Genomic DNA, 25,962 nt, shown 5'->3' on the forward strand with positions numbered 1-25,962 from the left:
ACACTGACAGTTGTGAATCTAATGCAGCACAAGAGCTACTGCTCCCTTACCCGGGAAAGCACTGAACAACAGACAGGGATGTTGGACCATCACAGAGGCGCTAATATGATGAGAACTACAATGATTTGGGGTTCACTTATTTTGGGAGTAGTGCCTTTCCTCAGCCACAGTGTGTTATATGTGCCAAAGTACTATCTCACAATTCAATGAAACCTTCACTCTTGGGCAGACATTTAGAAACGAAGCCAATTTGAAAAATAAGCCACAGGACTTTTTGAGTGAGAACTAAGATGACTTTCGAGTAGTAAGACATGTATCAATCAAATCCAATTTTATTTGTCACATACACATGGTTAGCAGATGTTAATGCGAGTGTAGCAAAATGCTTGTGCTTCTAGTTCCGACAATGCAGTAAAACCAACAAGTAATCTAGCTAACAATTCCAAAACTACTGTCTTATACACACAAGTGTAAGGGGATAAAGAATATGTAGATAAAGATATATGAATGAGTGATGGTACAGAGCGGCATAGGCAAGATGTGCAGACCTCACTACCCTCTGAGAGCCTTACGGTTGTGGGCGGAGCAGTTGCCGTACCAGGCGGTGATACAGCACGACAGGATGCTCTCGATTGTGCATCTGTAGAAGTTTGTGAGTGCTTTTGGTGACAAGTCGAATTTCTTCAGCCTCCTGAGGTTGAAGAGGCGCTGCTGCACCTTCTTCACGATGCTGTCTGTGTGGGTGGACCAATTCAGTTTGTCTGTGATGTGTACGCCGAGGAACTTAAAACTTACTACCCTCTCCACTACTGTTCCATCGATGTGGATAGGGGGGTGTTCCCTCTGCTGTTTCCTGAAGTCCACAATCATCTCCTTAGTTTTGTTGACGTTGAGTGTGAGGTTATTTTCCTGACACCACACTCCATGGGCCCTCACCTCCTCCCTGTAGGCCGTCTCGTCGTTGTTGGTAATCAAGCCTACCACTGTTGTGTCGTCCGCAAACTTGATGATTGAGTTGGAGGTGTGCGTGGCCACGCAGTCGTGGGTGAACAGGGAGTACAGGAGAGGGCTTAGAACGCACCCTTGTGGGGCCCCAGTGTTGAGGATCAGCGGGGTGGAGATGTTGTTGCCTACCCTCACCACCTGGGGGCGGCCCGTCAGGAAGTCCAGCACCCAGTTGCACAGGGCGGGGTCAAGACCCAGGGTCTCGAGCTTGATGACGAGCTTGGAGGGCACTATGGTGTTAAACGCCGAGCTGTAGTCGATGAACAGCATTCTCACATAGGTATTCCTCTTGTCCAGATGGGTTAGAGCAGTGTGTGTGGTTGAGATTGCATCGGCGGTAAGAAAATTGGAGTGGGTCTAGGGTGTCAGGTAGGGTGGAGGTGATATGGTCCTTGACTAGTCTCTCAAAGCACTTCATGATGACGGAAGTGAGTGCTACGGGGCGGTAGTCGTTTAGCTCAGTTACCTTAGCTTTCTTGGGAACAGGAACAATGGTGGCCCTCTTGAAGCATGTGGGAACAATAGACCGGGATAGGGATTGATTGAATATGTCCGTAAACACACCAGCCAGCTGGTCTGCGCATGCTCTGAGGATACGGCTGGGGATGCCGTCTGGGCCTGCAGCCTTGCGAGGGTTAACACGTTTAAATGTTTTCCTCACGTCGGCTGCAGTGAAGGAGAGTCTGCATGTTTTGGTTGCGGGCCGGGTCTGTGGCACTGTATTGTCCTCAAAGCAGGCAAAAAAGTTATTTAGAGAGAAAGAGAAAGGAGAAAGACATCCTGGTCCATGATGGGTGCAGAATGCTGCCATCAATCCACGGTTTCTGGTTTGGGAATGTTTTAATCGTTGCTATGGGAACGACATCTTCAACGCACGTTCTAATGAACTCGCACACCGAATCAGCGTATTCGTCAATGTTGTTGTTTGATGCAATACGAAAGATATCCCAGTCCACGTGATGGAAGCAGTCTTGGAGTGTGGAATCAGATTGGTCGGACCAGCGTTGAACAGACCTCAGCGCGGGAGCTTCTTGTTTTAGTTTCTGTCTGTAGGCAGGGATCAACCAAATGGAGTCGTGGTCAGCTTTTCCGAAAGGAGAGCGGGGCAGGGCCTTATATGCGTCGCGGAAGTTAAAATAGCAATGATCCAAGGTTTTTCCAGCCCTGGGTGCGCAATCGATATGCTGATACAATTTAGGGAGTCTTGTTTTCAGATGAGCCTTGTTAAAATCCCCAGCTACAATGAATGCAGCCTCAGGATATATGGATTCCAGTTTGCAAAGAGTCAAATAAAGTTTGTTCAGAGCCATTGATGTGTCTGCTTGGGTGGGAATATATACGGCTGTGATTATAATCAAAGAGAATTCCCTTAGTAGATAATGCGGTCGACATTTGATTGTGAGGAATTCTAAATCAGGTGAACAGAAGGGCTTGAGTTCCTGTATGTTGTTGTGGCCACACCACATCTCGTTAACCATGAAGCATATGCCCCCGCCCCTCTTCTTACCAGAAAGATGTTTGTTTCTGTCTGCGCGATGCGTGGAGAAACCAGCTGGCTGCACCGACTCTGATAGCGTCTCTCCAGTGAGCCATGTTTCCGTAAAGCAAAGAACGTTACAGTCTCTGATGTCCCTCTGGAATGCTACCCTTGCTCGGATTTCATAAACCTTGTTGTCAAGAGACTGGACATGGCGAGAAGTATACTAGGGAGTGGTGCACGATGTGCCCGTCTCCGGAGTCTGACCAGAAGACCGCTTCGTTTTCCCCTTTTACAAAGTCGTTTTTTTGGGTCGCCAGCTGGCATCCATTCCGATGTCCTGGGTGAAAGGCAGAACACAGGATCCGCTTCGCGAAAGTCATATTCTTGGTCGTACTGATGGTGAGTTGACGCTGCTCTTATATTCAGTAGTTCTTCTCAACTGTATGTAATGAAACCTAAGATGACCTGGGGTACCAATGTAAGAAATAACACGTAAAAAAAACTGCAGAGTTTCCTAGGAACGCGAAGCGAGGCGGCCATCTCTGTCGGCGCCGGAAGTAAAGCAACAGATACCATTAATAAGAAGGGGCTAGAAGCGTCTTATATTGTGAGCTACTGAGTGGTTAAGACAGGCAAGCCCCATACTATTGTGGAGTACTTAATTATTCCTGCCGTCACGGCTGGGACAGTGCTGGGGGAAAAGTCCCAAAAACTATACAGACAATGCCTTCATCAAACAACACTGTTTCACGACGCATCAGTGACATGGCAGGATATGTATTCAAATAATTACTGCTTGAGATACAAGCCAGTGAATTCTATGCCTTACAACTGGATTAGTCAACAGACGTGGCGGCAGGCCTGGCACAGCTAACACGTACCTATGTGAGAGTGTATTCTCGGCCCACACGAGCAGGAAAACTAAATACAGGCACAGACTGCGTGGAAAATGATTTAAGACTGAGACTCTCTCCAATACAACCCAACAATGCAGAGTTATGTGCACACTTCATTAGGATAGTCCGGATTGTCCATCTGTAGATGCTCCAGATGTTATACAGATGGACATACTATCAACAAACTATCTGCGACTGCTTGCTAAGGTTATGGTTAGGGTTAGGTTTAGAATAAGGGTAAGGGTTAAGTTTAGGGTTAGTAGATAGTTTAAATGTTACTGATAGTCTGTACAGCATCTACAGATGGACTATCCAAATGACCTGACTACAATGGGGAATAGGGATAAACCAAGCCCCCACCAGATCAACCAAGCCCCCACCAGGTCAACCAAGCCCCCACCAGGTCAACCAAGCCCCCACCAGGTCAACCAAGCCCCCACCAGATCAACCAAGCCCCCACCAGATCAACCAAGCCCCCACCAGATCAACCAAGCCCCCACCAGGTCAACCAAGCCCCCACCAGGTCAACCAAGCCCCCACCAGGTAAACCAAGCCCCCACCCCCAAGCCCCCAGCAGGTAAACCAAGCCCCCAGGTAAACCAAGCCCCCACCAGATAAACCAAGCCCCCACCAGGTAAACCAAGCCCCCACCAGATCAACCAAGCCCCCACCAGGTAAACCAAGCCCCCCCCAACCAGGTCAGATAAACCAAGCCCCCACCAGGTAAACCAAGCCCCCACCAGATCAGGTAAACCAAGCCCCCACCAGGTCAAGCCCCCAAGTAAACCCCCCACCAGGTAAACCAAGCCCCCCCCACCAGATCAACCAAGCCCCCACCAGGTAAACCAAGCCCCCCCCACCAGCCCCCACCAGATAAACCAAGCCCCCACCAGGTAAACCAAGCCCCCACCAGGTAAACCAAGCCCCCACCAGGTAAACCAAGCCCCCACCAGATCAACCAAGCCCCCACCAGATCAACCAAGCCCCCACCAGGTAAACCAAGCCCCCACCAGATCAACCAAGCCCCCACCAGGTAAACCAAGCCCCCACCAGGTAAACCAAGCCCCCACCAGGTCAACCAAGCCCCCACCAGGTAAACCAAGCCCCCACCAGGTAAACCAAGCCCCACCAGATCAACCAAGCCCCCACCCAGGTAAACCAAGCCCCCACCAGATAAACCAAGCCCCCACCCACCAGCCCCCACCAGGTCAACCAAGCCCCCACCAGGTAAACCAAGCCCCCACCAGATCAACCAAGCCCCCACCCACCAAGCCCCCACCAGATCAACCAAGCCCCCACCAGATCAACCAAGCCCCCACCAGGTAAACCAAGCCCCCACCAGGTCAACCAAGCCCCCACCAGGTTATAGCTTCCCTAATCTGATCAGGTATCCTGTCATGTAATGTTCCCCTTGGGCCGTGTCGGGAATGATGGGACACTGATTCCTCCATTCATCTCCAGGTCGTTAAAGGATTTGGTGGAAGTCATGAGAGTAACATGTGATTGTTGCTGAACCACATCACAGAGGTATTTTGGCAGAAGCACGTTAGTCATGCAGATTGTAATGCAGTCCGAGCTCCCAGTCCACCAGAACCCGCTGTTTTCCACCTCATCAGACTGCAAGTCCTCATTTAACTGTGTGTGTGTGTGTGTGTGTGTGTGTGTGTGTGTGTGTGTGTGTGTGTGTGTGTGTGTGTGTGTGTGTGTGTGTGTGTGTGTGTGTGTGTGTGTGTGTGTGTGTGTGTGTGTGTGTGCGTGCGTGCGTGCGTGCGTGCGTGTGTGTGTCATCCCAGTCTTTTCAGGACTCGGTGGGTAGAGATGGAGCCGTGCCAGACTCCCTGAAGAGCACCATCTTCACCAACTTTGTCCCTCTGTACAGGTTTCAGTCCGTCTTCCTCAGAGAGGTGGAGCAGAGACTGGCTCTATGGTGAGATGGCACGTCACAATCACCCACAATGATGTATGTATTTTGTAGTTCAGGCTATTTTCTCTCAAAATGTCACTCCCACTTAGCCTCGGGTTTTTTTTTGCGTTAAGACCCTCTTGGATTAAGAACACCGTTTGTAGTGTGGTTTGGTTTGGGTTTTCATTGATCCTGGGTATTGACATTCATTCTGGGAAGCCTCATCACAGAGACACACACGCCTCCTGTGGAGGTGGGGTTTCTATAGCAACAGTCGCGCTGCGTCAAGCCACTTCTTCTCCTCTTAGCCCACGTGGGTTATTCCACTGTCTGCTCCTCTAAATGATGTGGTTCCTACGTCAGACTGTCACGACTACAGACATCATACTGTCCAGCCTTATTACGGAGTCAATCACCACCTTCCGGAGACACCTGAAACCCCACCTCTTTAAGGAATACCTAGGATAGGATAAAGTAATCCTTCTCACCCCCCCCCTTAAATGATTTAGATGCACTATTGTAAAGTGGCTGTTCCACTGGATGTCATAAGGTGAATTCACCAATTTGTAAGTCGCTCTGGATAAGAGCTAAATGACTTAAATGTAAATGTAAGACAAAACCACAGAGCAAGAGACAGAACTCCAAGGATGAGATGACGTGTGTTTTCACTCAAAACATGGCCGACATCTGGCGTGGCTAAGGCCCAAAGGCAAACGAGATGACCAACTACGGAGCACAGATACAGTGCCATCTACTTTTCAAATGTGACGCACAGTTGGCTTATTTTAGCCCTCTCTTGATCTTAGATTAAAGAGCTGGTAGTGGGATGTGTGAGTGGATAGGGGTTGCACCTCAATGGAAGGACATTCAGAACATCCTCTCTTGGTTTTGTATTACCCTCCCCATAATGTATTGGTTGATATTTTGAATGAAAGAGTATTGAGAACGATGTCAGTTCACATGGTGCTGAATCTAATCGTCAACTGAAATTCAGAGCGACACCTGCTGGTGGTGTTCAGCAGTGCAGGTAAAGGTTAACCATTTCATTGGAATTCCCTTGCATAATTGTCTACATGAATATGAAATATGACTTTAAGTGCTTAAAATACACACACACACACTAGCACTAAACTGTTCCAGAGAAATAAACATACTGTTTTATTTTAGGGAAGGGTGCTCCAATGCCCACATCAAAGGAGACTACCAGCGCATCGGGGATGTCATGCTGAAGCACCTACAGGGACTGAAGGTGTGTGCACCTCTTTCACATTGTTATTGCACTTGTTATGCACTTCACTATGTATCTGCACCACTCCTCGATGAACAAATATATGCTGCCTTGTGTAAAGTCTGCCTGTAGCCCTACTCCAGGGGACTGCTCTGTGGCTGACCCAGAGCTTCTCCTAGCCTGTCATATGTGTGTGATATGGTCATGCAAATATGTTCGTTCTACTGTACTTTATTCTACTTTGTTCTACTTTGTTCTATTCTACTCTATTTTATTCTATTCTATTGTAATCTATTCTACTCTATTCTACTCTGCTCTACTCTACTCTGCTCTATTCTACTCTATTCTACTCTGCTCTATTCTACTCTGCTCTACTCTGCTCTATTCTACTCTATTCTACTCTACTCTGCTCTATTCTACTCTACTCTGCTCTATTCTACTCTACTCTATTCTACTCTATTATATTCTGCTCTACTCTACTCTGCTCTACTCTATTCTACTCTATTCTACTCTACTCTGCTCTACTCTATTCTACTCTACTCTATTCTACTCGACTCTGCTCTATTCTACTCTACTCTATTCTACTCTACTTTATTGTATTATACTATACTCTATTCTGCTCTCTTCTACTCTATTCTACTCAAATCAAATCAAATGTATTTATATAGCCCTTCGTACATCAGCTGATATCTCAAAGTGCTGTACAGAAACCCAGACTAAAACCCCAAACAGCAAGCAATGCAGGTGTAGAAGCACGGTGGCTAGGAAAAACTCCATAGAAAGGCCAAAACCTAGGAAGAAACCTAGAGAGGAACCAGGCTATGTGGGGTGGCCAGTCCTCTTCTGGCTGTGCCGGGTGGAGATTATAACAGAACATGGCCAAGATGTTCATAAATGACCAGCATGGTCCAATAATAATGAGGCAGAACAGTTGAAACTGGAGCAGCAGCACAGCCAGGTGGACTGGGGACAGCAAGGAGTCATCATGTCAGGTAGTCCTGGGGCATGGTCCTAGGGCTCAGGTCCTCCGAGAGAGAGAAAGAAAGAGAGAAGGAGAGAATTAGAGAACGCACACTTAGATTCACACAGGACACCAAATAGGACAGTAGAAGTACTCCAGATATAACAGACTGACCCCAGCCCCCCGACACATAAACTACTGCAGCATAAATACTGGAGGCTGAGACAGGAGGGGTCAGGAATCAATTCTTCTACTCTAATATATAATTTTCTAGCCACTGACAGCCCACCTCCAGAAGCACTCGGAGGCCCTGGTGGAGCTGGAGAAGGCGTGCCGGGGTTCCCCGCGGCTGGAGGTGCTGGTCCGGGACTTTGAGCTGCAGAAGGTGTGCTACATCCCCCTCAACGTGTTCATCCTCCGGCCCCTGCACCGCCTCATGCATTACAAGCAGATCCTGGAGCGCCTCTGCAAACACTACCCGCCCGCACATGTGGACTTCAGGGACTGCAGGGGTAACTGTTACTGTTCTGTACACAGTCAGAACTATCAGACTGAAGCAGGCTATCTAGGACCTACTGGTGCAGTTGAGGGCCTCCTGGTGCAGTTGAGGTCTATGACATCATAAATTAGTGTTGTTTCTCATTGAATGGCCTCTCCTCCAGCTGCACTGGCAGACGTGTCAGAGGTGGTGTCCCAGCTCCATGGAAGCATGATCAAGATGGAGAACTTCCAGAAGCTGCTGGAGCTTATGAAGGATTTGATTGGCATCGACAATCTAGTCACTCCAGGGCGGGTGAGTTCAAGGAGAGACCGGACTCCATCCCAAATGGGACCCTATTCCCTATATAGTGCACCACTTTTGACCATGGCCCTGTTCAAAAGAAGTGCACTATGTAGGGAATATCCCCATATCAACAGTTTGCAGAAGCTAGTTTGAAGCACTCCTTTTGTTTTGTCAGTTGTTTTATGTCTTCCTGAGTTGTTGTCTTTCTCTGAGACTTGACTTGGGATGTTGTGATTGACTTGGGATGTTGTGTTTGACTTGGGATGTTGTGTTTGACTTGGGATGTTGTGTTTGACTTGGGATGTTGTGTTTGACTTGGGATGTTATGATTGACTTGGGATGTTGTGTTTGACTTGGGATGTTGTGATTGACTTGAGTGTTTGTGATTGACTTGGGATGTTGTGATTGACTTGGGATGTTGTGTTTGACTTGGGATGCTGTGTTTGACTTGGGATGCTGTGATTGATGTAGGATGTTGTGATTGACTTGGGATGTTGTGATTGACTTGGGATGTTGTGATTGACTTGGGATGTTGTGTTTGACTTGGGATGTTGTGTTTGACTTGGGATGTTGTGATTGATGTAGGATGTTGTGATTGACTTGGGATGTTGTGTTTGACTTGGGATGTTGTGATTGACTTGGGATGTTGTGTTTGACTTGGGATGTTGTGATTGACTTGGGATGTTGTGATTGACTTGGGATGTTGTGATTGACTTGGGATGTTGTGATTGACTTGGGATGTTGTGATTGACTTGGGATGTTGTGATTGACTTGGGATGTTGTGTTTGACTTGGGATGTTGTGTTTGACTTGGGATGTTGTGTTTGACTTGGGATGTTGTGTTTGACTTGGGATGTTGTGATTGTCTTGGGATGTTGTGTTTGACTTGGGATGTTGTGATTGACTTGGGATGTTGTGATTGACTCGGGATGTTGTGTTTGATTTGGGATGCTGTGATTGTCTTGGGATGTTGTGATTGACTTGGGATGTTGTGATTGACTTGGGATGTTGTGATTGACTCGGGATGTTGTGATTGACTCGGGATGTTGTGTTTGTCTTGGGATGTTGTGTTTGTCTTGGGATGTTGTGTTTGACTTGGGATGTTGTGTTTGTCTTGGGATGTTGTGATTGACTTGGGATGTTGTGATTGACTTGGGATGTTGTGATTGACTCGGGATGTTGTGATTGACTCGGGATGTTGTGTTTGATTTGGGATGCTGTGATTGTCTTGGGATGTTGTGATTGACTTGGGATGTTGTGATTTACTTGGGATGTTGTGATTGACTTGGGATGTTGTGATTTACATTTGGATGTTGTCATTTAGCAGACGCTCTTATGATTGACTTGGGATGTTGTGTTTGTCTTGGGATGTTGTGATTGACTCGGGATGTTGTGTTTGTCTTGGGATGTTGTGTTTGTCTTGGCATGTTGTGATTGACTTGGGATGTTGTGTTTGACTTGGGATGTTGTGATTGACTTGGGATGTTGTGTTTGACTTGGGATGTTGTGTTTGACTTGGGATGTTGTGTTTGACTTGGGATGTTGTGTTTGACTTGGGATGTTGTGTTTGACTTGGGATGTTGTGATTGACTTGGGATGTTGTGTTTGACTTGGGATGTTGTGATTGACTTGGGATGTTGTGATTGACTTGGGATGTTGTGTTTGACTTGGGATGTTGTGTTTGACTTGGGATGTTGTGTTTGACTTGGGATGTTGTGATTGACTTGGGATGTTGTGTTTGACTTGGGATGTTGTGTTTGACTTGGGATGTTGTGTTTGACTTGGGATGTTGTGTTTGACTCGGGATGTTGTGTTTGATTTGGGATGTTGTGATTGACTTGGGATGTTGTGATTGACTCGGGATGTTGTGATTGACTCGGGATGTTGTGTTTGATTTGGGATTTTGGGATTGACTCGGGATGTTGTGTTTGATTTGGGATGTTGTGTTTGACTTGGGATGTTGTGTTTGACTTGGGATGTTGTGTTTGACTTGGGATGTTGTGTTTGACTTGGGATGTTGTGTTTGACTTGGGATGTTGTGTTTGACTTGGGATGTTGTGATTGACTTGGGATGTTGTGATTGACTTGGGATGTTGTGATTGACTTGGATGTTGTGATTGACTTGGGATGTTGTGTTTGACTTGGGATGTTGTGTTTGACTTGGGATGTTGTGTTTGACTTGGGATGTTGTGTTTGACTTGGGATGTTGTGATTGACTTGGGATGTTGTGATTGACTTGGGATGTTGTGATTGACTTGGGATGTTGTGATTGACTTGGGATGTTGTGATTGACTTGGGATGTTGTGTTTGTCTTGGGATGTTGTGTTTGTCTTGGGATGTTGTGTTTGTCTTGGGATGTTGTGATTGTCTTGGGATGTTGTGTTTGACTTGGGATGTTGTGATTGACTCGGGATGTTGTGATTGACTCGGGATGTTGTGTTTGATTTGGGATGCTGTGATTGTCTTGGGATGTTGTGTTTGTCTTGGGGTGTTGTGTTTGTCTTGGGATGTTGTGATTGACTCGGGATGTTGTGTTTGTCTTGGGATGTTGTGATTGACTTGCGATGTTGGGATTGACTTGCGATGTTGGGATTGACTTGCGATGTTGGGAATGACTTGCGATGTTGTGATTGACTCGGGATGTTGTGATTGACTCGGGATGTTGTGATTGACTCGGGATGTTGTGATTGACTTGGGATGTTGTGATTGACTCGGGATGTTGTGTTTGACTTGGGATGTTGGGATTGACTTGGGATGTTGTGATTGATTGGGATGTTGTGTTTGATTTGGGATGTTGTGTTGCTTGGGATGTTGTGATTGACTTGGGATGTTGTGATTGACTTGGGATGTTGTGTTTGTCTTGGGATGTTGTGATTGACTCGGGATGTTGTGTTTGATTTGGGATGCTGTGATTGACTTGCGATGTTGTGATTGATTTGGGATGCTGTTGCTGATGTTGTGATTGACTTGCGATGTTGTGATTGACTCGGGATGTTGTGATTGACTCGGGATGTTGTGATTGACTCGGGATGTTGTGATTGACTCGGGATGTTGTGATTGACTCGGGATGTTGTGTTTGACTTGGGATGTTGTGTTTGTCTTGGGATGTGTTGACTTGGGATGTTGTGTTTGACTTGGGATGTTGTGATTGACTTGCGATGTTGTGTTTGTCTTGGGATGTTGTGTTTGTCTTGGGATGTTGTGTTTGACTTGATGTTGTGTTTGTCTTTGGATGTTGTGATTTACTCGGGATGTTGTGATTGACTTGCGATGTTGGGATTGACTTGGGATGTTGTGATTGACTCGGGATGTTGTGATTGACTTGGGATGTTGTGATTGACTTGCGATGTTGGGATTGACTCGGGATGTTGTGTTTGATTTGGGATGCTGTTGCTGATGTTGTGATTGACTTGGGATGTTGTGATTGACTTGGGATGTTGTGTTTGTCTTGGGATGTTGTGATTGACTCGGGATGTTGTGATTGACTCGGGATGTTGTGTTTGACTTGGGATGTTGTGATTGACTCGGGATGTTGTGTTTGTCTTGGGATGTTGTGATTGACTTGGGATGTTGTGTTTGATTTGGGATGCTGTTGCTGATGTTGTGATTGACTTGCGATGTTGTGATTGACTCGGGATGTTGTGTTTGATTTGGGATGTTGTGTTTGTCTCGGGATGTTGTGATTGACTTGCGATGTTGGGATTGACTCGGGATTTTGTGTTTGTCTTGGGATGTTGTGATTGACTTTGCGATGTTGTGTTTGACTTGGGATGTTGTGATTGACTTGGGATGTTGTGATTGACTTGCGATGTTGTGATTGACTTGGGATGTTGTGATTGACTTGGGATGTTGTGTTTGTCTTGGGATGTTGTGATTGACTCGGGATCTTGTGTTTGTCTTGGGATGTTGTGATTGACTCGGGATGTTGTGTTTGTCTTGGGATGTTGTGATTGACTTGCGATGTTGGGATTGACTTGGGATGTTGTGATTGACTTGCGATGTTGGGATTGACTTGGGATGTTGTGATTGACTTGCGATGTTGTGATTGACTTGCGATGTTGGGATTGACTTGCGATGTTGTGTTTGTGTTTTTTCAGGAGTTCCTAAGGTTAGGCTGTCTCAGTAAGCTGTCTGGAAAAGGCCTCCAGCAACGAATGTTTTTCCTGGTAATGTCTGCAATTTATCTGAGATTGTCATCTTGAATGAGTTATTAAACAGATTATTCAGTGGTCTCACAACATACAGTCATGGCAAGTTGAGCTCTGTATTTTAACATCCCCAGAATGAATGGCTTTGTCCAAAATGCCTCAAAGAGGACGGCTTCCTTATCTTTCCACACAGCTGTTTACTGTTCTTTCAGCCAGAGTACTTCTTTGTTATTGTAGGGCATCTCATGAGACCAAGACTCATCTGAATCACGATTCATGTAAGAATCAGGTGTATCCCTGACAGAGCTAATGTATATACTGAGCCACAAACATTCAATCAATGTTCTTTTTGTGTGATGTAAATAAGGGTGATAGAACTATTAATGACCAGTCAATGATTAAAGTCTCTGTTTTCTTGCTCTATGTTGATAGTTCAATGATGTCCTGTTGTATACGAGTCGAGGGATGACGGCAACGAACCAGTTCAAAGTGCACGGGCAGCTCCCTCTCTATGGCATGACAGTACGTCTCTTTTGTTCCCCTCTCTTACCCTCCCAGCCTTGTGCCCTGCCTTGGAGCTCAGGAGAGTAGAGTAGAGCACAGTAGAGTAGAGCACAGTAGAGTAGAGCACAGTAGAGTAGAGCACAGTAGAGTAGAGCACAGTAGAGTAGAGCACAGTAGAGCACAGTAGAGTACAGTACAGTAGAGTAGAGCAGAGCACAGCAGAGTAGAGTACAGTAGAGTAGAGTACAGTAGACTAGAGTACAGTGAGTACAGTAGAATACAGTAGAGTAGAGCACAGTAGAGTAGAGCACAGTAGAGTAGAGCTCAGTAGAGTAGAGCTCAGTAGAGTAGAGTACAGTGAGTACAGTACAGTAGAGTACAGTACAGTAGAGTAGAGCAGAGCACAGCAGAGTAGAGTACAGTACAGTGAGGACAGAGGATAGTAGAATACAGTACAGTATAGTACAGTAGAGTACAGTACAGTAGAGTACAGCGCAGTAGAGTAGAATACAGTAGAGTAGAGCAGAGCACAGTAGAGTACAGTAGAATACAGTACAGTACAGTAGAGTAGAATACGGTAGAGTAGAGCAGAGCACAGTAGAGTACAGTAGAATACAGTACAGTACAGTAGAGTAGAATACGGTACAGTACAGTGCAGTAGAGTCGAATACAGTAGAGTAGAGCAGAGCACAATAGAGTACAGTCAAATACAGTACAGTCAAATACAGTACAGTACAATATAGTACAGTACAGTAGAGTAGAATACAGTACAGTACAGTAGAGTAGAATACAGTACAGTAGAGTAGAATACAGTACAGTAGAGTAGAATACAGTACAGTACAGTAGAGTAGAATACGGTAGAGTACAGTAGAGTAGAATACAGTACAGTAGAGTAGAATACAGTACAGTAGAGTAGAATACAGTACAAAACGGTAGAGTAGAATACAGTACAGTAGAGTACAGTAGCTTTCACAAGATTAATTATTTACTGTGAATGAACTGCTGTGCCACTTTAACTCCCTCCATCTGTCTCTGTCTTTAACTCCCTCCATCTATCTATCTCTTTAACTCCCTCCATCTGTCTCTGTCTTTAACTCCCTCCATCTGTCTCTGTCTTTAACTCCCTCCATCTGTCTCTCTGTCTTTAACTCCCTCCATCTGTCTCTGTCTTTAACTCCCTCCGTCTGTCTCTGTCTTTAACTCCCTCCACCTGTCTTTCTGTCTAACTCCCTCCATCTGTCTCTCTGTCTTTAACTCCCTCCATCTGTCTCTCTGTCTTTAACTCCCTCCGTCTGTCTCTGTCTTTAACTCCCTCCATCTGTCTCTGTCTTTAACTCCCTCCATCTGTCTCTGTCTTTAACTCCCTCCATCTGTCTCTGTCTTTAACTCCCTCCATCTGTCTCTCTGTCTTGAACTCCCTCCATCTGTCTCTCTGTCTTTAACTCCCTCCATCTGTCTCTCTGTCTTTAACTCCCTCCATCTGTCTCTGTCTTTAACTCCCTCCATCTGTCTCTGTCTTTAACTCCCTCCATCTGTCTCTCTTTCTTTAACTCCCTCCCTCCATCTATCTATCTCTTTAACTCTCTCCATCTGTCTCTGTCTTTAACTCCCTCCATCTGTCTCTGTCTTTAACTCCCTCCATCTGTCTCTGTCTTTAACTCCCTCCGTCTGTCTCTCTGTCTTTAACTCCCTCCGTCTGTCTCTCTGTCTTTAACTCCCTCCACCTGTCTCTGTCTTTAACTCCCTCCACCTGTCTCTGTCTTTAACTCCCTCCTGTCTCTCTGTCTTTAACTCCCTCCACCTGTCTCTGTCTTTAACTCCCTCCACCTGTCTCTGTCTTTAACTCCCTCCACCTGTCTTTCTGTCTAACTCCCTCCATCTGTCTCTCTGTCTTTAACTCCCTCCATCTGTCTCTGTCTTTAACTCCCTCCGTCTGTCTCTGTCTTTAACTCCCTCCGTCTGTCTCTGTCTTTAACTCCCTCCGTCTGTCTCTCTGTCTTTAACTCCCTCCATCTGTCTCTCTGTCTTTAACTCCCTCCGTCTGTCTCTCCGTCTTTAACTCCCTCCGTCTGTCTCTCCGTCTTTAACTCCCTCCGTCTGTCTCTCCGTCTTTAACTCCCTCCGTCTGTCTCTCTCTCTTTAACTCCCTCCGTCTGTCTCTCTCTCTTTAACTCCCTCCGTCTGTCTCTCTGTCTTTAACTCCCTCCGTCTGTCTCTCTGTCTTTAACTCCCTCCGTCTGTCTCTCTGTCTTTAACTCCCTCCGTCTGTCTCTCTGTCTTTAACTCCCTCCGTCTGTCTCTCTGTCTTTAACTCCCTCCGTCTGTCTCTCTGTCTTTAACTCCCTCCGTCTGTCTCTCTGTCTTTAACTCCCTCCGTCTGTCTCTCTGTCTTTAACTCCCTCCGTCTGTCTCTCTGTCTTTAACTCCGTCTGTGTCTGTCTTTAACTCCCTCCGTCTGTCTCTGTCTTTAACTCCCTCCGTCTGTGTCTGTCTTTAACTCCCTCCGTCTGTCTCTCTGTCTTTAACTCCCTCTGTCTCTCTGTCTTTAACTCCCTCCGTCTGTCTCTCTGTCTTTAACTCCCTCCGTCTGTCTCTCTGTCTTTAACTCCCTCCGTCTGTCTCTGTCTTTAACTCCCTCCGTCTGTCTCTCTGTCTTTAACTCCCTCCGTCTGTCTCTCTGTCTTTAACTCCCTCCGTCTGTCTCTGTCTTTAACTCCCTCCGTCTGTCTCTGTCTTTAACTCCCTCTGTCTCTCTGTCTTTAACTCCCTCCGTCTGTCTCTCTGTCTTTAACTCCCTCCGTCTGTCTCTGTCTTTAACTCCCTCCGTCTGTCTCTGTCTTTAACTCCCTCCATCTGTCTCTGTCTTTAACTCCCTCCATCTGTCTTTAACTCCCTACAATCTTTCTCTCCCTCTCTCACACACTCAGTCCTTCTTTCCCAAATGCAGATGTACCCTCTCATGCCTCATGTGTTGACTGTGCCTGTTATGTTCCCTAGATCCGGGAGAGCGAGGATGAGTGGGGTGTGCCTCACGCATTCACCCTGGTTGGGCAGAGCCAGTCAGTAGTGGTAGCAGCAAGGTGAGGCTATGGTTCAATCCAGCACGTCTCTGGAATAGTCTTCAAACACTCGCCAGTAGACCTTCAGGTTCTGGAATGAAGATGGTCACAATAACGTGGTCGGTGAATCGGCAGGAGACCGGTCCCATCAGCAGAGTCAACAATGAGGCCTTTATATAATCACAAAGACACATTCATTATTTTTACCGCTCACTTAGTCATAAAAATAATGGCATGACATATTTATCAGGCTGGTTAAAAATATATATATATATTTTATCTTTGTCTGTTGGGTTTTTACAGTGGTTTAAGCTGTTGTGTTTTCACAGGAGTATAAGCTATTGTGTTTATACAGTACTATAAGCTGTTGTGTTTTTACAGTAGTATACGCTGTTGTGTTTTTACAGTAGTGTAAGCTGTTGTTTTTACAGTACTATAAGCTGTTGTGTTTTTACAGTAGTATAAGCTGTTGTTTTTACAGTAGTGTAAGCTGTTGTGTTTTTGCAGTAGTATACACTGTTGTGTTTTTACAGTAGTATACGCTGTTGGGTTTATCTCTCTTTCGCTCTCTCTTTCTCTCGCTCCTCTTTCTCTCTCCTCTCCTTTCCTTTTCTCTCCTCTCTCCTTTCCCTTTCTCTCTCTCGCTCTCTCTTTCTCTCGCTTCTCTTTCTCTCTCCTCTCCTTTCCTTTTCTCTCCTCTCTCCTTTCCCTTTCTCTCTTTCACTCTCTCTTTCTCTCGCTCCTCTTTCTCTCTCCTCTCCTTTCCTTTTCTCTCCTCTCTCCTTTCCCTTTCTCTCTTTCACTCTCTCTTTCTCTCGCTCCTCTTTCTCTCTCCTCTCCTTTCCTTTTCTCTCTCTCTTTCTCTTTCTCTCTCCTTTCCTTTTCTCTCTTTCTCTCTCTCTCTCTCTCCCTCCACCTTTTTCTCTCCCCCTCCAGTTCACTGTCAGAGATGGAGAAGTGGATGGAGGACATTAATATGGCCATTATCCTGGCAGAGAGCATCAACGGTCCTACGTCTGACCGGCTGGCCAGCAGTCTTACAGATAACAGTAAGTTGGCTACACTAGAGCTTGGGCATTGGGCACACTGTATAGGAACACTAATAGTGTATCCGACAATCATCCAACCCCACAAGTTATTGCTGAATTCTCCCTCTTACTGGTCCTCTTTGCACAGACAGTTCATCCTCTTCTAGAAACTTCAGAGCCAGAATGGGCCAACCTTTAAATCTGCATAGAGCTTCAATAGCTAAAATACAATGCTCCAAATGTATGGTTTATAAATCATTGATTTGAAGAATGTTCCTTTTTTTTATCCAGCCTGTCTACATGTCTGTACTCACAAACATAGCCACTGTGAAGTACTGTGCTACTGTTGATCTCGTCTGGTTTTACAGTAGGATCCAACTTCCCAGGTTGTTATAGTGTGTATCTTGGAAGTAACCGCTTCCTGAATTTCCCAGAATCCCTAACAGAGGACTCCTGTGCAGAGGCGGAGTCTGAGGACGACCTGATGGCGTCGCGCACCTCCCTGGAGAGGCAGGCCCCTCACCGTGGTAACACCACGGTGCACGTGTGCTGGCACAGGAACACCAGCGTGTCCATGGTGGACTTTAGCGTAGCCGTGGAGGTACCAAAACCAGAACCAGCCCTAACCTATCCTGCTCTGGCTTCCCCAGTCTCTCTGTCTGTCTGTGTATCTATATCTGAGTGTGTTTCCTCACCTGGGAACAGTGTCCTCCTTAGCAACTCCCTCTCTGTCATAGCCTTATGGTGTTATTTGGACATGATATTACCTCAGTGATTTGTCATTATATTACCTCAGTGATTTGTCTCTACGCTGTTCGTACTCTCACTTCTGTGAACTGCTACGTATGCCCCTTTGGATCTCACCGGGAAGGGGAAGTAGTACTGTCGTTTGTCATAGATTTAAACAGCAGCTCTGAGTGCAGCTGAAGCAGCTTCTACAAGCTCTTTTGTTTTCTCTGTTGAATACTGAGCTGAGAGCAGAGCAGACATTAGCAGGAGGTGGGTGAACTGCAAAGGACACTGTTCTCATCTTATCTCTATTTCTAACTCTTTCCAGGGTGGTTTCCTCATCTTGTCTCTATTTCTAACTCTTTCCAGGGTGGTTTCCTCATCTTATCTCTATTTCTAACTCTTTCCAGGGTGGTTTCCTCATCTTATCTCTATTTCTAACTCTTTCCAGGGTGGTTTCCTCATCTTATCTCTATTGCGAACTCTTTCCAGGGTGGTTTCCTCATCTTATCTCTATTTCTAACTCTTTCCAGGGTGGTTTCCTCATCTTATCTCTATTGCGAACTCTTTCCAGGGTGGTTTCCTCATCTTATCTCTATTGCGAACTCTTTCCAGGGTGGTTGTGCACTCCTTTCTTCCCTTCTTCACAGCCGTGGACTCACCGTTAGCTCCTCTTGTGTATGTGTGTGTTTACACTCAGTCTTTGTGTCTCTGTCCTTCCCTCCCTCTCTCTCTCTCTTTTCTCTCTCTCTCGCTCTCTTCTGTGTGTCCGTCTGCCTGTCCTCCGTGCTAGAGGAGCCTAGTCCAGTCAGTGACTCAGAGGCCTCCCTCGCGGGGCCCTCGGGGCCCAGCAGTGGCCAGGGCCCAGTGCCTCTGTCTCTTATTTGCTGGTATCGAGTTCACAGCCTCTCCTTTAGTGATTCCTGCAGGAGTCTAGAGGTAAAGGATCCAGGGAGAGTGGAGAGACCTCCTCATCGCATTGTAGAATTACTGTCCTTGTGTACTATCATCTTATCTTCTTTGAGGTCGTTGGTGAAAAGTGTCATTCTTTTGTGTAAAACTTTTCATCTGTAAAGACGTACAAATGATCTAAGAGAAATTTGTGGTAGCCTGCAATGGTGGTCCTGTGTGACTCAGTTGGTAGAGTTTGGCGATTGTGGGTTAGATTCCCAGGGCCACCTACCTATAAAGATATATGCATGCATAACTGTAAATCTGCTCAATGGCATATATACACTGACCCAAAAATATAAACGCAACATGCAACAATTTCAAGGATTTTACAGAGTAACAGTTCATGAAAGGAAATCAGTCAATTGAAATAAATTAATTACGCCATAATCTATGAATTTCGCATGACTAAGCAGGGGCCTAGGATGGCATAGTCACAACCACTGGGGACCCAGGCCCAGCCAATCAGAATGCATTTTACAGACAGAAATAATCCTCCTGTCAAATTCTCTAAGATGACATCGGAAGTGGCTTATGGTAGAGAAATTAACATTACATTTTCTGGCAACAGCTCTCGTGGACATTCCTGCAGTCAGCATGCAAATTGCACACTCCCTCAAAACTTGAGACATCTGTGGCATTGTGTTGTGTGACAAAACTGTACATTTTAGAGTGGCCTTTTATTTTCCCCAGTACAAGGTGCACCTGTGTAATGATCATATTGTTTAGTCAGCTTCTTGATATGTCACACCTGTCAGGTGGATGGATAATCTTGACAAAGGATAAATGCTCACTAACAGGGATGTAAACAAATGTATGCACAACATTTGAGAGAAATAACCTTTTTGTGTGTTTGGGAAATTTCTGGTATCTTATTTCAGCTCATGAAACATGGGACCAGCACTTTACATGTTGCGTTTTGATTTTTGTTCAGTATTCAACGATGGCTCAGTTTACAGTAAATGCTTTTTATCACCACTAGATGGCAGTACATGCTTTTTTATCACCACTAGATGGCAGTACATGCTTTTTATCACCGCTAGATGGCCGTTGTTCACTGTGACCTTAGAGGTTCAGTGACTTTAAACTGTGGCTGGAGGCTGACTGTTTATAGCTGTACTTACATCAGATAAACCAATGTTAGGAGTGAAAAGAGGCCCCAGGCTTAATCACAGTGGGTTTATTTACAGAGCTGACAGTACAGCACATATGCGTGAAATATTCCTTATACATTCATATAGTTAAATAAAGGTTAAACAAAAAACATTTAAACATATATATATATAAATGTTTGTTGATATTGCCTCTATTTTTATCATAATATGTCCTTTTTACACAAATGAAGTTCACGGATTGCAAATCGTTGTTCTACTGTAGAATCAGCTGTCAGGAAACCTGCTGAGGAAGTTCAAGAACAGCAACGGCTGGCAGAAACTCTGGGTGGTCTTCACCAACTTCAGCCTGTTCTTCTACAAAACCCACGAGGTGAGCACCATCTCATCAGGTCCGTCCTGTCCATGATATGTGATACATAATGATCTAAATGAAGGTAAAACTGATCCGAGATCAGCCATCCTACTCTGAGACGCTTGGTGGATACTGGACCAGAACTACAGCAATGTGTTCTGGGGAAGGAGAATTGCCCCTCCTCCTTCCATGTAGTGTGTGAAGGCTCGAAGTACAGCAGTGTGTGCTGGGGCAGACCCCCTCCCCTCCTGCTCATTTCAGATCCGTGTTCCATGTAAGAAAATCTCTAGCCCCTTTAATAATAAAAAAAGTGGATGTAATAAATGTATCACTAGTCACATTAAACAATGCCACTTTATATAATGTTTACATATCCTACATTACTCATCTCATATGTATATACTGTACTCTATACCATCTACTATACCATCTACTGTACATCTATACCGTCTCTATACCATCTATCCTGCCTATGCCGTTCGGCCATCGCTCATCCATATATTTATATGTACATATTCTTATTAATTCCTTTACACTTTTGTGTATAATGTAGTTGTTGTGAAATTGTTAGATATTACTGAACGGTTGCAACTAGAAGCACAAGTATTTCGCTACACTCGCATTAGCATCTGCTAACCATGTGTATGTGACCATTAGCATCTGCTAACCATGTGTATGTGACCATTAACATTTGCTAACCATGTGTATGTGAAAATAAAAGAGAGCGGCACACTCTTGGAGCTCAGATGCAAAAATTTAATACCAACGTTTCGACAGCCAAGCTGTCTTCATCAGGGTATAATCACAAACCCTGCGGGATGACTCGTTTATATAGTGTCAAAGGACACAGGTGTCTGTAATCATGGTCAAGAGTGGCCTAATATCATTGGTTAATAATCAAATATTAAAATGTCATGCAAAGAACAGCATACAAACAAATGGATAGCATACAATCATAGATTAATTTGACTATACAAGTTTACACACAATTACAATTACAAAGTCACAATAATCACAAGAATGGCTTCAGATCAAAGTCTACGTTGAGACCGAAGGGCGCAAGGGTCTTTAAATTAAAGATCCAGGCAGCCTTTCGTTTTAACAATAAATTATCAAGGTCACCCCCTCTCCTAGGGAGGGTAACATGTTCGATGCCAATATAACGCAGAGACGAAATCGAGTGGCCTGCCTCCAAGAAGTGGGCCGCAACTGGATAAGTAAAGTTTTAACACCTAATGGTGCTACGATGCTCTGAGATACGTACTTTTAATTTGCGCTTTGTTTTACCCACATCATTTTCACCACAAGGACAAGTTATAAGATAAATAACTGCCTTAGTGGAGCACGTAATAACACCTTTTATTGGGATCGATTTCCCTGTTTGTGGGTATTTGAAGGACCTACATTTATAAGTGCCATTGCATTGAGCACAGCCATTACATTACATACATTTAAAGACCCTTGCGCCCTTCGGTCTCAACGTAGACTTTGATCTGAAGCCATTCTTGTGATTATTGTGACTTTTTATTGTGACCCATCTCTCTGTGGGATTTCAGATCCGTGTTCCATGTCAGAATATCCCATCTCTCTGTGGGATTTTCGTGTTCCATGTAAGGGAGTCGTACACATACCCATGCCGGACTATCTGCACTCACTTTAGGCACAGCTCCCCTGAATCCATTGGAATCCCCACCTGAACGAACCAGTGTTAGTTACGCAATAGTCAGTTGCTTTGTTCTACAAATGTTCTACAACCTGTAGCCCCTGGGCATTTTGCCATATTTTAATATACTGTACATCATCAAAGCATAAAAGTGATGTAAAGTGTATTTATTCGTAGTGAAAGTGAGCAGCTCCATGACATTCAGAATGCTTTTGATTGTTTAGTCCTTTCCCCTCTCTCCAGGATGACTACCCACTGGCCAGTCTCCCCCTGTTGGGCTACTCTGTCACCATCCCCACTGAGTCTGAAAACATCCACAAAGACTACGTCTTCAAACTGCATTTCAAATCCCACGTCTACTACTTCAGATCTGAGAGCGAGTACAACTTTGACAGGTACAGTACAATTCTGTATATTTGGCATTGTGTAAAGTAGATATGGGGCGTCAGGGTAGCCTAGTGGTTAGAGCGTTGGACTCATAACCAAAAGGTTGCCAGTTCAAATCCCCCAGCTGACAAGGTACAAATCTGTCGTTCTGCCCCTGAACAGGCAGTTAACCCACTGTTCCTAGGCCGTCATTGAAAATAAGAATTTGTTCTTAACTGACTTGCCTACTAAAATAAAGGTAAAAAAATATGTGTCTACTGGATGTGAAACCCTTTATCTCTTTCTCTTCATACAGGTGGATGGAGGTCATTCGCAGCGCCACAGTCTCTGCCAGCCATAACTGCATTCTGAGCCGGAAAGAGTCCCATCCGTACTGACCCAAAGAGCAGGGTTCTCTCCCTGTCTCCCCGTGCCTCTTCTCCTCACCACAACCTCCCATAGGGTCTGGCCACATACAGCCTCTCTTCACACTACGACTCCCTCAAGCAGCAAAGCTGGCACCACACTTGTCTGGAATCTGTTGATTTCCATTTTCTCCATGGATCTGGGACACGTGTACATTGAGCAGTGTCCATGCACAATCTTGGTGCTTATTGATGCGGTGACATGTCCGCTGGTTTAGACTGCAAACAGAGACAGACATTTTCAGCATTTTTGTTATACTCTGCTCTGAATCTCTCTTTTTTTTCATAGGACGTCATTTTATTCTGTTTTCTAACGGAGCACATACTATACTTCTGTTTTCAACGGAGTACATACTATACTTCTGTTTTCTAACCGAGCACATACTATACTTCTGTTTTCTAATGGAGCACATACTATACTTCTGTTTTCAATGGAGCACATACTATACTTCTGTTTTCTAACGGAGCACATACTATACTTCTGTTTTGTAACGGAGCACATACTATACTTCTGTTTTCTAACGGAGCACATACTATACTTCTGTTTTCTAACGGAGCACATACTATACTTCTGTTTTGTAACGGAGCACATACTATACTTCTGTTTTGTAACGGAGCACATACTATACTTCTGTTTTCAACGGAGCACATACTATACTTCTGTTTTGTAACGGAGCACATACTATACTTCTGTTTTCTAACGGAGCACATACTATACTTCTGTTTTGTAACGGAGCACATACTATACTTCTGTTTTGTAACGGAGCACATACTATACTTCTGTTTTCAACGGAGCACATACTATACTTCTGTTTTCTAACGGAGCACATACTATACTTCTGTTTTCTAACGGAGCACATACTATACTTCTGTTTTCTAACGGAGCACATACTATACTTCTGTTTTGTAACGGAGCACATACTATACTTCTGTTTTGTAACGGAGCACATACTATACTTCTGTTTTCAACGGAGCACATACTATACTTCTGTTTTGTAACGGAGCACATACTATACTTCTGTTTTCTAACGGAGCACATACTATACTTCTGTTTTGTAACGGAGCACATACTATACTTCTGTTTTGTAACGGAGCACATACTATACTTCTGTTTTCAACGGAGCACATACTATACTTCTGTTTTGTAACGGAGCACATACTATACTTCTGTTTTCAACGGAGCACATACTATACTTCTGTTTTCAACGGAGCACATACTATACTTCTGTTTTCAACGGAGCACATATTATACTTCTGTTTTCTAACAGAGCACATACTATACTTCTGTTTTCTAACGGAGCACATACTATACTTCTGTTTTCTAATGGAGCACATACTATACTTCTGTTTTCTAACGGAGCACATACTATACTTCTGTTTTCTAACCGAGCACATACTATACTTCTGTTTTCACATTCTGTCATTGGATCGTTTTATGGTGGAAACTGATTCTTTGGTTGTTGTTGTTTTTAAACCTGTTTTTCATTTAGGATATCACTGCATCCTCAAGGTCTTTTGTCTCCTTATTCATTTAATGGGGGGGAAAATTAAACAAAAAAAGCTGCTTTGAAATCCAACAGCTTGAGTGTCAAAACAGGTCTACCATTGTCCTAGATTTTACACTCCACTTATATTGCGTCAGTGGGGAGGAGACTTAAAATGTGTCGTTAAACAGGCCACATTAAAATACTTTTTTTATTAAATATAAATATATATAAATATAAGATGTCTCTGGAGAATGTGAGTAACCTTGTGAAAACATGGATGATCAGTAAAGATATCCAAATATGTAGTTGTACTATTGACATAACTCTAAAACTACTTGTAAAACGATCAGGTTAGTTACCATCATCACTAACGCCATTATTTGCCAAGCATAGTGAATATTTTTCTTACATGAGGATCTTTGTCGTGTGGATACCGCTGAAGGTTTTCTGAATGATATTATATTCCACCCTTAATAGTGTGAGACATGATCATAATCGGTGTATTATGAAGGACACTGTAATGGAAAGCTTTAAAGAATATGCGTGAACCAAAATATCAACTTTCAGTTCCAAGCACCATTGCCCTTGTTGAACTAGGCTGCCCATATGTAAGAGACACTTACGAATTTAAATGAAATGGATATATGCATATGACAGATAGGGTTTATGAAGTGTTGCATTCGTGAGGGTATTGAGGGTGTGCTGCCAGACAACAGAGAGAGCAATAAAAATAAAAAACGTTTATTTGAACATTGTATTGTGAGTTTTATTTGCATGGTCCACAATAGTTAACTTTCAATGTTTTGGACCACTTTCACTTCAATGCGCTCTACGATATTATTAAAATGTTGTTTCTTGTATGACCCATAGGCGGTATCATTGATCAATAACATAAAGCCTGTTCCGTTGTGCTCGTCACATTGGCTACTGCCCCCGAAGTTATCGCACTCATGATTTCCATCTGATGAAAGGAGAAATCGGCATAGGCCTCCTAAAAACGAACTTGGTTATTGCCATTTCCTCTTAAAATGTCGAATTTTGAAATGTTGTGAACTTAACTACATTTGATTTCTACACGTTTAACGCTTACTATTCAATTCATTGAACAATTAGTTCCCCAATGGAACAGAAAGACAGTGCATGGTATCTTCTTTACACGTTGTTTTTTTTACCCATAAATATAATTGTACAAATAATTACAGTAGCATACATTCATAGCGTGCTCATATAGAAAGTAAAGTGGGCAGGTCTTTGTACATGAATGAAGTGTGGAGGAGTATAGAATGGTGCCGCCGCTGTTTCCAGAACGGAGCACGCAGATTACCTCATGGATTACCGTTCTCCTAGCAGCAGGATAATATGCTGGCACCACGATTCAATATATATTCAAAAATATTCAAAAATATTCAAAAATATATATATATATATATATATATTAAAAATATTAAAAATAATATATATATATATATATATATATATATTTTTTTTTTATAAAGAGTCCCCCTTCCAAAACATGCTAAACTTGGGGAATATCGATTTTTGTTAGCACTCTAATGCAGTACAACTGTTTTTCACAGCATTGCAACCACCTTTGAAAAAAATAAATGGATCATTTGACGTATTTGATTTAATATTGTATTATTTATGACAGCATTTCTTTTGAAAGTTTACAAATTGGTATTTTGAAAGGTGTCGTGTAGGCTATATTTAAAGAAATACACTTTCAATAAAATACAAATATATATATAATATATATATATATATGTGTGTTATCAGAACGACTTAATAGAATCAGCTAAACTTAAATGGGCCTCTTGTGCTAGGCAACAGTTTTAATACAGAGTGCTGGTGAGTCCTTACTCCACAAACTCAATTCACG

General features: G+C 44.0%; 1 protein-coding gene across 1 annotated transcript in view; it reads left to right on the forward strand.

Annotated features, from left to right (window-relative positions):
* LOC135547679 (FERM, ARHGEF and pleckstrin domain-containing protein 1-like) overlaps positions 1-24,833 on the forward strand; it is a 119,053-nt gene extending 94,220 nt beyond the window's left edge. Inside the window, 12 exon segments of the mRNA XM_064976890.1 lie at positions 5,175-5,308; positions 6,452-6,533; positions 7,748-7,985; positions 8,136-8,266; positions 12,354-12,422; positions 12,837-12,926; positions 15,906-15,988; positions 16,904-17,016; positions 17,430-17,596; positions 20,053-20,160; positions 22,049-22,200; positions 22,488-24,833. Coding sequence (XP_064832962.1) covers positions 5,175-5,308; positions 6,452-6,533; positions 7,748-7,985; positions 8,136-8,266; positions 12,354-12,422; positions 12,837-12,926; positions 15,906-15,988; positions 16,904-17,016; positions 17,430-17,596; positions 20,053-20,160; positions 22,049-22,200; positions 22,488-22,569 — 1,449 coding nt within the window. The 3' untranslated portion in view covers positions 22,570-24,833.
* Positions 24,834-25,962: the final 1,129 nt, after the last annotated feature.

The sequence above is a fragment of the Oncorhynchus masou genome, chromosome 10 (genome assembly GCF_036934945.1).
Source record: "Oncorhynchus masou masou isolate Uvic2021 chromosome 10, UVic_Omas_1.1, whole genome shotgun sequence".
Taxonomy (NCBI): Eukaryota; Metazoa; Chordata; class Actinopteri; order Salmoniformes; family Salmonidae; genus Oncorhynchus; species Oncorhynchus masou.